Source organism: Notolepis coatsorum, assembly GCF_963971535.1.
Source record: "Notolepis coatsorum genome assembly, chromosome: 5".
Classification (NCBI taxonomy): domain Eukaryota; kingdom Metazoa; phylum Chordata; class Actinopteri; order Aulopiformes; family Paralepididae; genus Notolepis; species Notolepis coatsorum.
The window spans coordinates 14,909,650-14,928,473 of NC_140169.1; the positions used below are offsets into that span (position 1 = coordinate 14,909,650).

At 43.7% G+C, this 18,824-nt stretch overlaps 2 protein-coding genes across 2 annotated transcripts in view; both read left to right on the forward strand.

The window, feature by feature from the left end:
* The window catches only part of cckbrb (cholecystokinin B receptor b), a gene marked incomplete at both ends in the record, with an annotated part of 211,543 nt that overhangs the window by 56,889 nt on the left and 135,830 nt on the right, over positions 1 to 18,824 (forward strand). The window contains 2 exon segments of the mRNA XM_084314019.1: positions 43 to 225; positions 228 to 293. Coding sequence (XP_084170145.1) covers positions 43 to 225; positions 228 to 293 — 249 coding nt within the window.
* On the forward strand, positions 5,181 to 15,016 carry LOC311228778 (uncharacterized protein; the record flags this gene model as incomplete). The annotated part of the gene is made up of 4 exons (XM_084314715.1): positions 5,181 to 5,412; positions 5,710 to 5,922; positions 6,540 to 7,353; positions 14,239 to 15,016. The coding sequence occupies exons 1-4, from the start codon at positions 5,196 to 5,198 to the stop codon at positions 15,014 to 15,016; spliced, it is 2,022 nt and encodes a 673-aa protein (XP_084170841.1). The 5' UTR covers positions 5,181 to 5,195.

Genomic DNA, 18,824 nt, shown 5'->3' on the forward strand with positions numbered 1-18,824 from the left:
TTTGTTCTGTCTCTCGCCCCTCTCCTCCCGTCGTCCCGGCAGCAGAGGACCACACGCTCCGGATCCTGCTCTACTCGCTGATCTTCTTCCTGAGTGTGTTCGGCAACCTGCTGATCATCGTGGTGCTGACCGTCAACAAGCGCATGCGTACCGTCACCAACACCTTCCTGCTGTCGCTGGCCGTCAGCGACCTGATGATGGCCGTCTTCTGCATGCCCTTCAACCTCATCCCAGCATCCTCAAGGACTTCATCTTCGGAGCCGCCATGTGCAAGATAGTGGCCTACCTCATGGGTGAGTCAGACCGGGGGACAGGGGGGGTTTGATTTGATCTTCATTTATCTCCATATTTTCAACCATAAACACACACATTTGTAGTAAAAAAAAATAACAATACGGGGCGGCTAAGTGGCGCAGTGGGCAAGGCGCTCGCCACTAACGCAGGAGATGCTGGGTTCGAGCCCAGCTCTCGGCATTGCTACCATACTAACACAATTGGCAGTGTTAGGGGTGGGAAAGCTGGTGGGTGGGGATTGGACGTTGTGGACAGCGACTCCTACAGGTCGGTTGGTGCGCCTGTACAGCAGAATCAGGAAGTAGTGGGGGCAGCGTGAGCCTCCCACGCGTTACTCCTCGCCACTGAGAGATTGCGCTGTACAGGTGAAAGATGCGACTGCTGCCTCCTCGTGTACCAGAGGGGACACGTGATGCAAGGCTTGGTCCTCACTACAGCCGACCAGTGGGAGGCATAGTCTAGCAACGTTCGAGACAGGGGAGGGGAGAATTGAAGGGAGAATTGGCGAGGCCGATATTTGGGATGGGAGAAAAATTGAAAAATACGGAGAAAAAGCGGATAAAAAAAGAAATAATAAAATAATAATAATAAAATAAATACAAATAAAATAAAATATATCTTCCTAGATATGGAAGCAATAATCAACATAGCTCAAGCCAAATGGTTTTGTTCGAGAAGGGACAGAAAGAAGCAAAGCTTATCTGGTCCTGCCCCTTCCTTACAATATCATATTAATATGTAATAAACTATCTATCAATATCAAAAAAATAAATATACCTATCCACTACAGCAAAGGATAAATACATAATTACAAAAATACTAGTTCATGTTATTTTCAAGCTCCTCTAACTTAAACTTGTCCAAGAATTCCTGTTTATATCTGCATTTAAACATTTCAATAGTATTACTTGTTTTTATTGCTACATCAAGGCCATTCCAAAATGGATACCCCACAAACTGAGATGCACTTGCTTTTGAGAGTTGTACGGTTTGATGTAAGATGAGATAAGATACGATACGATACGATAAGATATTCCTTTATTGGAATAATATAATAATATTCTATTATTAATAGACTCAGACCTAAGCTTTAAATCACACATCAACAAGGTGACAAAAACAAATTTTCCACCTTAGAAACATAGCTAAGGTACGGCCGTTTATAAATCAAAAAGTCGCTGAAAAACTGATCCATGCCTTTATCTCAAGCCGACTTGACTACTGTAATGCACTCCTCACTGGCCTCCCAAAAAAAACACAGAACGACTCCAACTCATTCAAAACTCGGCAGCTGGGCTACTAACTAGAACCAAGAGGAGAGACCACACCAGTCCTGTATTAGCTAACCTACACTGGCTTCCGGTAACATTTAGAATTGATTTCAAGGTCCTCCTCCTTATATACAAAGCACTAAATGGAACAGGACCAAACTACATTGCAAATTCTCTAGTCAACTATGTGCCTCCTAGAACATTGCGATCATCTACTACTGGTCTATTGAAGGTTCCAAGCCACAGTCTAAGGAAAATCGGGGATGCAGCCTTTGCAAACGATGCACCAAAGTTATGGAACACACTACCTATGGACATTAGGGAAGCTATATCTCTTAATATTTTCAAAAATAAGCTAAAAACGTACCTCTTCACCATAGCCTTCTAATACACTCCACTGTACTGTAGCACTATTTTACTCTGTCCATTCTATTGCATAATTTTACTATCTATTCTATTCTACTATTCTATTATTGCACTGTATTATTTTACTCTGTCTATTGCTTTTTATTACAGGTTCAAAACTGTCAGGTTTTTATTGCACTGGGCTACAGTTTTCTGTCTATTGTTTATTACAGGTTCAAAACTGTCGGTTATTGAACTGTGTGTGTATCGAGCAGAAGAGACTGTCATGAGCAGGAGACTACTGTCTGATACGGCTTGCCTTAAAATGTGCATTTGTGGTGTCAGGTAACAGGAGACTGTCATGAGCAGGGGAGACTGTCAGCTTTAATACTGTCTGATATGGCTTGCCTTAAAATGTGCATTGTGGTGTCAGGCAGAAGAGAAGACATGTTTTGAACTATGGATACCGAACAAAGGTTTGGGACGGCTTTGAACTGTTGAAACAGTAATTCAGACCAGTTTTACCATTGTATGACTTTGAACTGTTGAACAGTAATCCAGAACTATTTTATTGCACTGTAAAATATATATATTTGTTTTATCTATTCTATTCTACAATTTTATTGCACTGCACTATTGCACTATTTTACTCTGTCTATTTTATAATAATAAAATAATAATAATAATAATAACTTCATTTTATATAGCGCCTTTCAAGAGACCCAAGGTCGCTTTACATAGGGGGGGGGGAATAACAAAGTAACAGACAGTGGACAGACACAACATATACGTATAAAGTGAGAGATTAGTGGTTAAGGCCAAGTTGAAGAGGTGGATTTTGAGCAGTTTTTTTAATGAGTCCAGAGTTGGGGCGGTGCGGAGTTCTGCGTGGAGGGAGTTCCAGAGGGTGGGAGCTGCCACACTGAAAGCTCTGTCCCCGAAGGTCCGCAGTCTGGTTCGGGGGATGGAGAGCTGACCAGTGTCCGTGGATCGTAGGGACCGTGACTGAGTGTAGGGGTGGAGGAGGCCAGTGAGGTACTGAGGTGCTAGAGCGTGAAGGGATTTGTAGATGAGCAGGAGGGTTTTGTAGGTGATGCAGGATTTGATGGGGAGCCAGTGGAGGTGGATGAGGGTGGGGGTGATGTGCTGCCAGGGTTTGGTGCGGGTTAGAACCCTGGCAGCTGAATTTTGAACATACTGGAGCCTGTCCAAGGTTTTGCTTGGGACCCCGGACAGGACCCCGTTGCAGTAGTTCAGGCGGGAGGTTACAAAGGCATGGATGAGGGTCTCAGCTGTGGAGTCTGAAAGTGATGGTCGGAGTCTGGATATGTTTCTGAGGTGGAAGAAGGCGGATTTGGTGACGGAACTGACATGGGCTTGGTAGGAAAGGGTGGAGTCCAGGATAACGCCCAGGTTGCGGACCTTTGGGGATGGGCAGATGAAGCAGCCGTCTATGTTGAGGGTGAGATCCCCAACCTTCCGGAGCAGGGCCTTGGGTGCCACAACCATGAGCTCAGTTTTATTGTTGTTGAGTTTGAGAAGATTAGATGACATCCAGGTTTTTATTTCGTGAAGGCAGTTGATAAGGGAGTGTGGGGGGAGATTGGTGGATGGTTTGGTGGAGAGGTAGAGTTGTGTGTCGTCAGCATAGGAGTGGAAGCTGAGGCCATGGCAGCGGATGATCTGACCGAGGGGGAGCATGTAAATGTTATCTTGCTCCTTTTATTATTGTCTATTTAAAACTGAATCAAACCATAAACTAGGTGGCCTGTTGGGATGTTAGATCCTAATGTGAAAAACTGTGATTTTATATGTCTGCACTTTATGTACACTGTATGTGCTCATTTTATGCCTGTCTTATTTATGTGAAGCACTTTGAGCTGCAGTTTCTGTATGAAAGGTGCTATATAAATAAAGTTTATTATTATTATTATTATTATTATTATTATTGATCCCCTTGGGGAAAGTCAGGCATCATAGCAGCATGGGGGAGGAGGGGAGGTACAGGTATGGGCAGGGTAATAGTAGAAGACGCAAATACAGGCAATACAATTATAGTACAGTAGAAAAGTAAAAATAGTGTAAACTATATAATTAACTCTGAATATACACATCTGAGCAAGTAGGCAGTGTGATCAAAGGTGCAGATGAGGGTCTGTATGCCCTATCAGTTATATTATACAATACAATAAATATGGCTACAATAAACACTAGAATCTAGATATATACTATGAATAGGTAAAGTATACAGTATACACAGGTGCAGTATACATAAGGTACCCTAACTGGCATGATAAATACGTAATTTGTTATGTGTTGTGATGTAGTCTGTGCAGTTTCCACCTGAGGGGGTGGGGGGTATAGACCACTGCAGATGGACTGTGGCAAACGAACTGGCATGGTTCTGATTGACCTGCAGAAAGCGTTTGATACTGTTGACCATCAGATCCTGCTTGAGAAGCTCAAAGCCTGTGGGATGGACGATGGGTCGGTGAGATGGTTCAGGTCGTACTTGACTGGGAGGACCCAGGTTGTGAACATAAATGGTGTCGCATCTTCATATAATGAAATAACATGTGGGGTGCCGCAAGGCAGCATCCTTGCTCCAGTGCTATTTTCACTATATGTTAATGACATGGTGTCTGCAGTATCCTGCAGACTCCTACTGTATGCTGACGACTCAGCACTTCTGGTGTCTGGAGACGACACAGCAGAAATACAAGCCGGTCTCAGTAGGGAGCTGGTAAGCCTTCACAAATGGTTAGTTGACAACAGATTATCTATTCACCTTGGAAAAACTGAGTCAATTCTATTCAGCTCAAAACATAAATTAAAGGAATGTTCCCGACTTGAGATAAGCTGTAATGGCTTCAGTGTCGAGTCTAGAGACTGTGTTAAATACCTAGGTGCAGACCTCGACCAAACACTCTCAGGGAAAACAATGGCCCTGAAGGTGATCAAAAAAGTTAACACAAGGGTGAAATTTTTGCACAGAAAAAAGAGGTTCTTATCACTGGAAACTATGAAACTGCTTGCCAACTGCATGATCCTCAGCCAATATGACTATGCAAGTACGTACTGGTATAGTGGTGTTACAGTGGAATGTAAACACAGGCTACAAACCAGCCAAAATAAGACCATACGATTGGTCCTAAATCTGCCACCTCGAACCCATATAGGTTGTTTGCAGGTGACGTCATTCGCTCTAGTGGAATGTTGTTGGGGGTCAAGAAGTGATTTGCACATAACGAAGATACTCATAGTCAGTGAGACTCTCTGATTAAAATGCCAAAGTTTTGCGCGGTTTACGGCTGTACCAACCGATCGAATCGGGAAAAAAACAAGGGGTACTTTCGAGTCCCGAAAGTGGTTATACATAAAGGGGAGAAGTTTAAAAAAGTCACAGAAAAACGGCGGCAGGCGTGGATCAGAAATCTCCGGTTGAGGTCTGGAGGAGCCGAATCAGACAACGCGCGTATATGCAGTGACCACTTTGTGAAAGGTAAGGCAGTAATTTAACTACTTACATAGCTGGATAAAACTGACAAAAATACAGACCAGGAGGCAATATTGCTGGAAACATATAGCTAACGTTACATCTGTGATATCACCCTGTGTGTTTGTGTTTCGCAGCTAGATAGCTGACGCTATCTTCCGGTGTCTTTGTTTTTAAGCAATGCTAACATTAGCTAGCTATCACGGCCAGTGGTTTTCAACGATCTCTTAGGACCGAAACTACTGTTATCCCTCTTTGCTGTCATTGTTGGGTGTTTATCACTTTGCTATTTATTTTATTCAGGCTGCCCGAGTGCTGCCAACGATGTAGACTCTCCAGACTGGGCTCCTACAGTTAACCTTGGTTACCAGCAAGGTAAACCAATGACAGAGGCATCATGTCAACGTGAGGAAAGGTTGAGGTCCAGAAAAGCAGATGAGACCTGCACCGATGCAGCAGAGGCATTGCTGGACCTCGGTGAGGGCTCACAGAGCCCAGCATCGGAATACCACAAAGGTAAATTAAATATAATGCATGGAGGAGCTTTCATGTAGCCAATGTTACATTAAGTATTTTGACAACTATGTATGTCACTTGTTTACATCATATGTGTGGGAGAGAGACAGACAGAAGGGGGAGAGTGTGGGAGAGAGACAGACAGAGAGAGAGTGTGTGTGGGAGAGAGACAGACAGAAGGGGCAGAGTGTGGGAGAGAGACAGACAGACAGTGTGTGTGGGAGAGAGACAGAGAGAGAGAGTGTGTGTGGGAGAGAGACAAACAGACAGAGAGACAGTGTGTGTGGGAGAGAGAGAGACAGAGTGTGTGTGAGAGAGACAGACAGAAAGGGGGAGAGACAGAGTGTGTGACAGACAGAGAGAGACAGAGTGTGTGTGGGTGAGACAGACAGAAAGGGGGAGAGACAGAGTGTGTGACAGACAGAGAGAGACAGAGTGTGTGTGGGAGAGAGACAGACAAGAGTAAATTAAATGTATTTTGACAACTACAGTATGTATGTCACTTGTTTACATCATAATTTAACAAATAATTACCACTACCTTTATACAATTTGTAAATTATATAACTAAACTATCTTTTCCCCTCTTATCCCCTTTGCCAAATATATTCTATGTAGATGCAGGCTGCCAGACAGACCTGACTATGGAGGATCTTGAGAAGATGGAGGATGTTCTGAATCACTCCGTAGTGGAGCTGAGTGACCTCAGGAAAAAAGTACTGGACAGGGAATTTAGTCCAGATGCTTTTCAGAACAACGAAGAGAAGACTAAATTTTACACAGGATTGCCCAATTTCTTAGTTTTGATGCAAGTGTTTCAGCTATGTGAGCCACACATCAACTATAGCTCTTTGTCGGCGCTCTCCAAATTTAAACAGTTCATGTTGGTCTTAATTCGGTTGAGACTAAACCTTCCACTCCAAGATTTGGCCTTCAGGTTCAATGTTTCCTGTTCCACTGTGTCTCGAATTTGGCACAAGATAATTGGCATACTTCATGAAAGATTAGAGTTTATAATAGAGTGGCCAGAGCGAGAGGTGCTGCAAGCTACAATGCCAATGTCATTCAGGCAAGCATTTGGGTGTAAGGTTGCCGTAATAGTGGACTGTTTTGAAGTTTTCCTTGAAAGGCCATCTAATTTGCTGGCAAGAGCACAAACTTGGTCCAATTATAAACACCATAACACAGTTAAATTTCTCATTGGCATTGCTCCTCAAGGATATGTCACATACATCTCTCGTGCTTGGGGAGGGAGAGTGAGTGACAAGCAGATAACTGAAGAGAGTAGCCTTCTAAATAATTTGTTACCCGGAGACATTGTTCTGGCAGACCGTGGCTTTACTATAGGGGATAGTGTGGGGTTTTACTGTGCTTCATTGAAGATGCCTGCTTTCACAAAAGGGAAGAGCCAGCTATCTGCATATGAAGTTGAGCAAACAAGAAAACTCGCTAATGTGCGTATTCACGTGGAAAGGGTCATAGGATTAGTGAGAAGAAAGTACCAAATTCTGCAGAGTACCCTCCCTGTTGAACACATGGCTGTAAAAACAGGCGAGTCACTGGCGCTGATTGATAAGATTGGAGTAATTTGCTGTGCATTATCCAATCTTTCAGACTCTGTTGTCCCACTGGAGTAAGCAATATTATATTCATCTAAAGGTCAAATAGGAAAATAAGATGCATGCCCTGCATAGTTTTGCATTGAATGATTTGAGGTAGATTTGATTATAAATAATGGGTCGATGTTTTCTCAGACCTCCACTAACGGGTGCGTAGTTCTAGCCCGGACTACAAATAGTTTAATGATAATATTGAATAATAATATTTCAAATATATGTATATGTCTCCCTCTACCTGTCTGTCATTATTATTTTATTGAAATAAAAATGTATTAATTTCATTCAATTAATCTTTGTCATTTTTAAATCAGTTCTAATTAGATTTGAATGGTTGTTTGTAGTTAAACTATGTTTGAATCCGTTATTAAATTATCTTTGTCTTGAGAAAATCATATTCATTGTCTATGTAGTCACAATGAAAATACTGGGTGCTTGTAGTAGGATGTAGCTTACACCTGGAAAAAATTGTCCAACTTGGTCGCTTTCTTTCTTCACAACATGTGACCATTTCATGTAGTAGTTTTCAGAGGAAACGGCCTAGGGGAAACCGAGGCACAACATGGAAATGTAACCCCTCTTCCCAGCTCCCAAGAACCACCAGCAACAAGTGATGTGAAGCCCTTTAGGTTTATTTTGATCAGGGTGGTTAACAACAAAAATATAACAACCTAGGAATAACTACACAAACAAAAGAAACAATTAATTAACCTAAACTACCTATATATTTCAGATATCAATTTGTTTTATTTGTGCCTATATAACTAAAGCTATAAGATTTTGACCTGTTGTGATATTCATGTTCTATAAACTACCATTTATTTACAATTTATTACAGGAATATGCACAGATTAAAGAAACATTTCAAACATGATTTGGTTCACTTTGTGAAGTGCTGTCCCAACACTTCAGGAAGAACACAGTGTCTGAAGAACTCTTGAACTTTGGGAATGACATTGACCCAGAGTTCCGCATCAGGCAAAATCCTCTCTACAAAGATGTCATTTGTGTTCCACACTACAAAGTCACAATAGTCAGCACCCACAATGTGGAGCTGAGCCTGTACTTGGTAGTAGTACGCGTGCTTCCTGTCCAGTTTCACATCGTCCCCATCGAAGATGAGACAGAAGCCCTGGGCCCTCATGCATCAACGTGTTCTACGCACAGATCTGTGCGTAACCCGTGCGTACGATCATTTCTAAGCAAAGAGTGGGATTCATCAATTTGAACTTGAACTTGACTTCGTGCGTACATCTACGCACAGGTCAGACCTGGCGTACCTAGCGCCCAGTGGTAGAATATATTATTACAACAAGGAAATGAGCTTCTGTGCATAATAACACTGGCACGTTCCGTACGAACCGTAGTTCATTATAGTTCATTGTAAAATAGCAACAGTAGTGTAATTATGGTCAAAACCCTATAAATAGCATTTGGAATAATAGATCTTTCTCTCAGAATGAATGCAGCATGGTTTATATAGCGTTATCGGAATATACGGGGTGTAGGCTACTGACTGACTGCGCTCCGCGTAGCTTGATTGATTGATTGATTGAAAAGTTTATTAACAGATTGCAGAATGGGTACAGTACAGTACAGCTCAGTACATACAATTGTTAATTGGGGATGCAGACCAACTTTCGTCTTGTTTACATCAGGGTCCCCCATTTTCAATTCATCATAAATCATAAAGCTCAACTCGTTATTATTCTGCGCAGACCGCAGAAACACGGGAACGTTTTGATTATATTTAAAAGGCTTTACGTTAAACGAAACAAGTGGAACTTCGAAGCTGTAAGCAGAATACAAGTCATATGAATATATAGTGTTCTTCCCCCTTTTTACTGTATAAGAAAGAATAGAAAACGCATTGCAATGACACTATAGTGGACAGACTATGTATATGATGGGATTCAAGTTCGCGTTTTTGTTGCTCATAGGCATGCTGTCAGAGTATGATATCTTAATCAAACATTCTAGAACATTTGTCGTCACAGATCATGTCCTAATAGAACATAGGCTATGGCATGGATCGTGATATTGTGTGGACTGTTATTATTACTGTACACCGGTACCACCCATTGTGGCGACAGCCTTGTGAGTCCCGCACACAAACATGATGGAATTCAAGTTCATGTATTGAAAGGCAGGCTATCATACATGCAGTGAGATTCATTGTTCTTGTATATGCTCTCGTATTATATTGTTTATATAGGCTACCCAATACTGACATCAAAATAGATTGTAGTATGCCTCTAGAAATCATATGCAGCAGGTAGAAAATTGACGGGAGATCCATCGCGATTTGGAATAAAATTGAGGAGAACTTTAATCCCTGGGGTATTAATCAAACAACACGGGAAAAGGCAGTCATATTACAGCACGGTTATAATGACACACAACCAACGCCAAACAGTGGTCAACGAACGGTCTTTATTAGTATTTTGAGCTGTCCAGGCAGAATTGCAGCAATGGTCTTAGGGAGCCGTTGATATCTGGCATCACCGTTTACGAGTCCGCCTTTTATTTATCCCACAATACGCGATAGTGTCTTCTTGGTTCGACAGCAGTGAATTCTCCGTGGAGTTTCTCAGGGTTCCGCTCGGGTCGGTCCATTATTTCACATCCCATGGGGGGTGTTTCCTCATTTTCATGACCATATATGGATAATCATGCACGAGCATTGACGGTAGAACAAAGTGGTATTCATCAACACGGAGGACCATAGAGCCTGCGTACGCACGTGTGATGAATGCCGACTTCCCTGTGCGTGCGCTAGTTCTACATTCCGTGCTTACGTGTGGAAGTAGGTCAAGTTCTACGTCCACGTTGATGCATGAGGGCCTGGTCTCCAGCACACAGGCGTAGATTGGCCTCCTCCTGTTTGCTGTGTGGGCACTAAAAGTTCACAATGAAAATAGTCAGTTCTTCTGCATAGTATCTCCTTTTCAAATGTTCAGCTTCAAGATCTGTTAATTTCTCTCATGCACCATGTGATGTTTCTATGTCTTTACAACATGTAGGAACATAAACTGTGCATTGAATTACAAAGTACTAGGTTACTCTTCTCACAAATCCCAGTTCCATTAGTCACAATGCCAATACACCTGCTCTACTGTGTTATTGAGGACGTCAAAACATGAATGGTAAATGCATATCCAAATCCATACTGAAGAAATAGCTGGTACCTTTATCAGTTTGCAGTTGTTCATACTGTCTTCTGGCTGTTGCCTCATTTTTACATCCATACCTGTAATGCATACAAGTAGCAATAGGAAGAGAGAGTTGTACAACCATAATTAGTAACTGATTTACTAAATGTGATGTAGGTCAGCATTTATAGGGACAATTGTAGTGCACTGGTTTACATCATCCTACTCCAGACCTCAAAGATTAAACATACTTCTAGCCAGCCCTAACCTATGTGTCATAATAGGTCAATTGCAGATGTCCTTGTCTTGCAATTACTTTCCCCTAATAAATACCTCGTTGCAGCTGTAGAGAGCTTGTGTGCCTCTGGGTAGCATATGGACTTGACCAAGGACTTTGACGGCTGTGAAATACTTGTGTGTAGAACCTGCTTCAGTTTAGAGGCTGTTACCCTTCCTGCTCTTTGGCGGAACCAGATTGTTGATGAGCTCTGGTTTCTGGTCTCCTCCTCTACTGCCTGTACCTGTGACTGTGTTAGCTCTTCCAGTCTGAAATCCTGGCATGCTTTCTTCAACTCTGTTGGAGGTAGCTGCAGTGTCTCTGGTGTCCTATATGCAGTTAGTAGTTTAGGTAGCTTGCTCACAGACTTTGGGACAAATTCTCTGCAATATGGTGACCTGGACATCAGTGCAGCACTTTTTGGGGAGTTTAGGTGTAAAGCCTTGAAAAACTGACTATAAGTTTCTGATCCTTGCTTCACTCTTGGACACTGGACTGTGGAACTCTCAGGTGTTTGTTTCTCTATAAGACAGATATTGCACAGCTTTAAAGTGAAACTTGGAACATATTATTGCACAGGTATTTTGCATTCAGTACTGTACACCTCTGCTCACCTGTCCCTGCAATGGCATGATCTAGTTTTTGCTTCTTAGATTTTGCAGATGAAAAGTCTATCATCGCAACTGGAGCGGCAGGAATCTGAAAGCGCGAGAGGCATAGAGAATATAAACGTTTTAAATGTACCCCTACATACAGCTCACACTGAAACAAAAGTAAATTACGTGCATTTGATTACCTTTTTGACATGTGATGGCATTAACCACTTGCACTTTTCCATGGTGCAGGACTCAGTCTCTCTCATTTTAACACCCACTTCAATGGCGAACAGAACTGCTCCAACATGCGAGCAGGATTCTGACAATCTGTTGGTAGATTTGTAGATCTGGTATGTCATAAATGTCTAGCGATGCAACAGTACAGTAACTGTCTACCTGTATGTCATGATGAATTGAAAATGGGGGACCCTGATGTAAACAAGACGAAAGTCTGGCCACCATCAGAGTGACACCTTCATGGCATCTAGTTAGCATCATTTTACAACAGCGATATGTAGTTAAACATGCCTTGCATTATTATGATGACTTACCCAGCCATACAATCACAATGTGCTGTGACAACTTCTCCATTTCCTTTCGCCACGATCCACGTTTTCAGCGGTGTTGCACCAGACCTCTGAGAATGGTTGACCTAGTGGCAAGGTAGAAAATAGTAGCTACAGTTTAGCCAGCTAACGTTTAGCGCATAGCCTGACTGACGCCAGTATCCATGTACATTAGAGTTGAAATAGCAATATAAAAGAGTGATTCTCAAGTAGATTTACTCACCCGCGCAAAAACAAGACGATAGTCATTCAATGCTGCCTTTGATCCGAGGTCATTTACCCAACCACACACCAAATAGTTATAAGCCTCCAGACTCTTGTATGCCTTCATCTGGCTAGCCGTGTAGTAGGAGGTCTGGAGGACGAGGTAATTGGTTATATCAATCGCCTCAACGCCAGGCAAATCGGTCAAGACGCGAGAAAAATCGATTTTCCTCAGCGTGTACGGATCATATCCAATATGTTTTGATATTTTCTGATGATACCTAGTGCGTGTAGGCTCATCCAACGCTTTTGCGTATTGACTTTCCATTGTTTTGAATCACTGTTCTTGACTTCCTGCCCCCCAGGTGAGTTTCGCGCGTCATCAAAATCACGTGACTGCAAACAAGCTATTGAGCGATGTCACTTCAATGAGGTGGGATGGCTCCCTGTGGAGCAGAGGGTCTCCTTTCTGAAACTGGGACATATGTATAAAATGTTAAATGGATCTGCCCCCAGATATTTATGCTCTCGTATTGTCCTGCGTGGCCAGGTCCACGGACGACAGTTACGGTCTGGACAGCTCTCAGTTTATGAGCCTAGAAAGGGTTCCTATTCACAGAATGGCTTTCTGTCTACAGCCTGCCGGCTGTGGAACTCTCTGCCCAGGGCCATCCAAAACTCCCCCACTATTGCTGTCTTCAAGAGGGGTGTGAAGCGACATCTGCAACAATAGGTTGCAGTGGGTGCTTGGCCACCACTCTTGAAGAACAGGAACATGACATGCTGTAATGAGGCTCTTAGAAAATTGTGTTGTCTATTTTATCTACTTGTTGTATCTATTTTATCTTAACTCTTTCTTTGTGATTTATTGTATTTTTCTTGGGACCATGTTGGAAACAAGTCGACAGACTTTCACATGTTATCCTTGTACCCCTTGTTTTTATACTGTTGTATAAATTGTATGTACTAAATAAAAATCAAATCAAATCAAATCAACACTTCCGGTATTCTGAAATCATGGGAGAGAGAGAGCGGGTGGAGAAAATAAATTAATGTGGTTGAGAGCCTTGACATTAAGTGGTTGTAGCTACGGTTGTGGGGGTGCAGGAGACATTATACAATAGACTTTTATACGCCTGAGTCTCCTTAACACGAAGCAACCAATCCCAGGTCGATCGGCACTTTCTCGGCCGAGCTATAGTCACTTTTCCACACCTACTCCCGAACTCTGCATGCACAGATTGCCCACGGAGTCTTGGTTCATCTATCTGCACATGCGTAGTTCGGGAGTAAGTGGGAAAAAGTGACTATAGTGACTATGCAGTGGTCTATATATAGGGCCGGCCCATCAATGATCAATCAGAGAACAGCAATCATGCAATCATATAATTATACACAATATACAATTATATACATTTAGGAGATTGGAAACCTTCCAATCAGGACTACGGTACCAATCAGGGATCACATAATACTCCCTTGATTAATGTGTTTTGGAATGTTGGCTTTGTCGTGGAAACCGGAGAGGTTAAGTATGCGCGTGATCAAATCATCTTGGTTGATACAAATATAAAATTTGTTAAAACATGGTAAATCGAATACAAAATAGAGTTTGGTAGAGGACTTGACGTTCTCTGGCCAGGAGAATTGGGTCAAGCTCCCTGACTTCTTATAAACCTTATAAACTTATCTGACACAAAGGGAGTGGGCGGGGGAAGGGATGACCAGGTGATATGGGTACAGGAAGGAGGGAGTGAGGGGCAGAGGCAGGAGGGATATTAAAAGGAATAGAATGAGGGTCCAGGATGGGGGGCAGGGAAGGTGTTATCAAAAGGCCATGAAAGGAATCTTCCACAGCTTGTTTGTTCAGCCCTTATACTATGACTCCTCCTACCTTCATCTGAAGGTATTTAAGTGCAAGACAGAGACCATACGAGAGGGGAGACCCTACGAGAGGGGAGACCCTACGAGAGGGGAGATCCTACGAGAGGGGAGACCCTACGAGAGGGGAGACCATACGAGAGGGGAGATCCTACGAGAGGGGAGACCCTAGGAGAGGGGAGACCCTACGAGAGGGGAGACCATACGAGAGGGGAGACCCTACGAGAGGGGAGACCCTACGAGAGGGGAGATCCTACGAGAGGGGAGACCATACGAGAGGGGAGATCCTACGAGAGGGGAGACCATACGAGAGGCGAGACCCTACGAGAGGGGAGACCATACGAGAGGGGAGACCATACGAGAGGGGAGACCCTACGAGAGGGGAGACCCTACGAGAGGGGAGATCCTACGAGAGGGGAGACCATACGAGAGGCGAGATCCTACGAGAGGGGAGACCCTACGAGAGGGGAGACCCTACGAGAGGGGAGACCATACGAGAGGGGAGATCCTACGAGAGGGGAGACCCTACGAGAGGGGAGACCCTAGGAGAGGGGAGACCCTACGAGAGGGGAGACCATACGAGAGGCGAGATCCTACGAGAGGGGAGACCCTACGAGAGGGGAGACCCTACGAGAGGTGAGATCCTACGAGAGGGGAGATCCTACGAGAGGGGAGACCATACGAGAGGCGAGATCCTACGAGAGGGGAGACCCTACGAGAGGGGAGACCATACGAGAGGCGAGATCCTACGAGAGGGGAGACCCTACGAGAGGGGAGACCATACGAGAGGCGAGATCCTATGAGAGGGGAGACCCTACGAGAGGGGAGACCCTACGAGAGGGGAGACCCTACGAGAGGGGAGACCCTACGAGAGGGGAGACCCTAGGAGAGGGGAGACCCTACGAGAGGGGAGACCATACGAGAGGGGAGACCCTACGAGAGGGGAGACCCTACGAGAGGGGAGATCCTACGAGAGGGGAGACCATACGAGAGGCGAGACCCTAGGAGAGGGGAGACCCTACGAGAGGGGAGACCCTACGAGAGGGGAGACCCTACGAGAGGGGAGATCCTACGAGAGGGGAGACCATACGAGAGGCGAGATCCTACGAGAGGGGAGACCCTACGAGAGGGGAGACCCTAGGAGAGGGGAGACCATACGAGAGGCGAGATCCTACGAGAGGGGAGACCCTACGAGAGGGGAGACCATACGAGAGGCGAGATCCTACGAGAGGGGAGACCCTACGAGAGGGGAGACCCTACGAGAGGGGAGACCATACGAGAGGCGAGATCCTACGAGAGGGGAGACCCTACGAGAGGGGAGACCATACGAGAGGCGAGATCCTACGAGAGGGGAGACCCTACGAGAGGGGAGACCCTAGGAGAGGGGTGTGTGTCTCTGGCTGCCCTCCATGCAGGCCACACCGAGCGGAGCACCTCCCACTGTGATGAGAAATACCTCTTCTAAATCAAAGAATGCTTCTCACAAAACCATTCCTCTACATTGGATATTGAGAGGTACCGCTGTCTGCAAATGGTTGGATTCTTGCGATCAGGGATGCATAGTGGTCAATTAAAAAGCCCCAGTCAGTGATTGTCATTATACAAACAACCACCGAAATAATATAAAATGGTCAGAATCCTATTATCTACATTCGATTTTTGTTCCCCTGTTACATTTAAAACAACCTATTTAAGATAAGATAAGATTATTCCTTTATTCAGGCATCATAGCAGCATGGGGGAGGGGGGGTGAGGTATGGGCATGGTAATAATAGAATACATAAATACAGGCAATACAATTATTGTACAGTAGAAAGAAAGGTAGAAATAGGCAGTGTAATTTACATTTCACTTTCATAGTGCTGGTACTAACGTACTGTAACATATACTATGAATGTATTTATGAAGGTTCTCTGTGCACCCTGCAGTGTTACTCTCCCAGGATGCAATATGGTGTCCAAGATCAAAGCAATGCAGCGCACACCAGTGTTCACATCGACTTATCACAGTAATTAATTTAAGTCCCATGCAATATGTTACACCATGTAAAAATGAAATATAGAAATAAAATATAAAACACATAACATATGTTTTATTGATTTATTTGTACTTTATTTTACGTCAGGAGTCGATTGAGATGGACCACCATTTGTAGCGATGCAGAGGGTACATGATGGAATCATAAATAATTACAAATAATTTAATCGTTTAAAATAAACACTAAAAAATACGGTGAACGGCTTGAGACACAGCATGTACTAATTTATTGATATGGGGGAGCAACCATACAACGTTGCACCCTCATGACTTAATCTGCAACTATTGATGAAATACTAGAACAGATAGCTGGATGGCCAAGTCCCAGGTTTAATCAAAGATGAAATAGAGGACAGCTGTAACTATAAATTGAATCCTTGTAAACGTGTATGTCCCCTACACAGATTTATTCATCTATCTCTCAACACTCGCAGGACAATACTTTATAACAGGGGATTTTAATGCATAATAAAAATAAACAGTCATCCACCGTTTCATTAATGAATTGAGGTTAATAGATATATGGAGAGAGAGCGGAAGCCACATGCTAGAGCCTATTCCTGCTACTCTACGGTGTTCCAGTAATTTTCAAGAATTTTGCGTTCCAAAATTCATAACAGCTTCTATGATATCATTGCGATCTCGGATTGCGCACCGTGCTGTTTGGTATATTAAGACGATAAATTAACAAAAGATCCATTTAGATGGCACTTCCAACACAAATGGTTACAAGATGAGGGATTTGTAGAATATATAGGAAAACAGATAGATAGACTACTTTGAAATGAATACTACACAAACAAATGCAGTGGGAAGCATTCAAAGCTTTTATACAGGTTCAAAAAAGGCAAGGGCAGAAAGATTAGAATTGGAACATAAAATAAAGACTCTTCAAGAGAAAATAAATGAGAAAAGGAAGAGCTGAATATGAAAAGTTATCTGCATTCAGGGCTGCCAGTAGCCTACTAAGACTAAAACAAACATTCTATGAACGAGGTGATAAGTCAGGTAGACTGCTAGCATGGCAGATTAAGCAATTCGAAAAAAAAATCACAACCATTACTTATAAAGGACAGGTTGTTATAGATCCTATGGATATTAATGAGGCCTTTAGAGGATTTTATGAAGAACTATATGATTCCAAAAAACTTAAGTAATACGCAAAATGCAAGTAGCTTTTTAGAGGAGTTACCCATACCATCTATCCCAAAAGAATAGAGCTAGAGCTAGAAATCAATAAAGTAGAAATTGGTTATGCAATCGATAACATGCAATCAGGGAAAAGAGCAGGCCCAGATGGCATTCCAATAGACCTCTACAAAAAATGTAAAGACAAATTGCTAACACCAATTTTGGAAATGCTTTTAGAGTCGTTCCAAAATGACAGTCTACCTGTTATGGTTTGAAACCGACCCCAATCGCACAACACAAGACAGGTATGAGAGTAAGCCAAGAACTGGGCATTTATTGAAAACAACCGAAAACGGCACTGTCCCTTTAAGGGAGAACACAAATCACAGGGAAACAAGAATAGGGAAAAGGACCAGTGCCTTTAAGAGGCGAGCTGGCTAAGGGGAAGGCTAGGGAAGGCTAACGGACTGGGCCAGGGCAGGGGAACAGGCAGGAACAGGGAGGACTAGGAGGACTGGACAGGGAGGACTAGGAGGACTAGGAGGACTGGACAGGGAGGACTAGGAGGACTAGAGGACTGGACAGGGAGGACTAGGAGGACTAGAGAGGGGAAACAGGAACAGAGGCCCGCGGAGGCGGGCTGGGGACAGGGAGCACTAGGAGGACTAGAAGGACTGGAAGACTGGGATACAAGCATTAGAGGAATGTTGCTGCTCCGCAGCTTCTCCCGGGAAGGTTCGTCTGAGGAATCTGACAGTGACGTCAGAGCCGCTCTGCAGAATCCTCTCGGCAGTTCTCCGAGGTGGTAGCGGGACAGAGAGAGAGAGAGAGCGGGTTAGCTCAGAGTACAGTTGGGAACAGACAGGTGACAGGTGACGTGACTTGTCCCAAACAGATAATCCAAGTGACTTGAATCTTCGGTGTAATACACACTGTGAGCAATGTCCCAACAACAATCCAAGAGATAGAATCTTCGGTGCGAATACACACAGTGAGCGATGTCCCAATAATAATCCAAGTGATATTATCTTCGGTGTGAATACACACAGTGAGCGATGTCCCAATAATAATCCAAGTGATAATATCTTCGGTGTGAATACACACAGTGAGCGATGTCCCAATAATAATCCAAGTGATATTATCTTCGGTGTGAATACACACAGAGAGCAAAGTTCAAACAAATATCATCCCAATGAACAATCCAAAAAGCAGGCACAGGGTGAGTGACAGACTGAACAAAAAGCAGGATCTCTTCAGTGTTTACACACACGAAAAATGATAGGGTCAAAAGACAGTCTTGCAAAACTCACCCAGGCGCTGTGCGTAAAGAGAGCAGAATCAAACAGGGCAAGCGCGTCGTTACGGGAAACGGGTTGTCCAAGCGGAGGTCTGAGTGGTGCGCGTCAAGAGTGCGTCTGGATGCGCGTCTGGATGCGCGTCTGG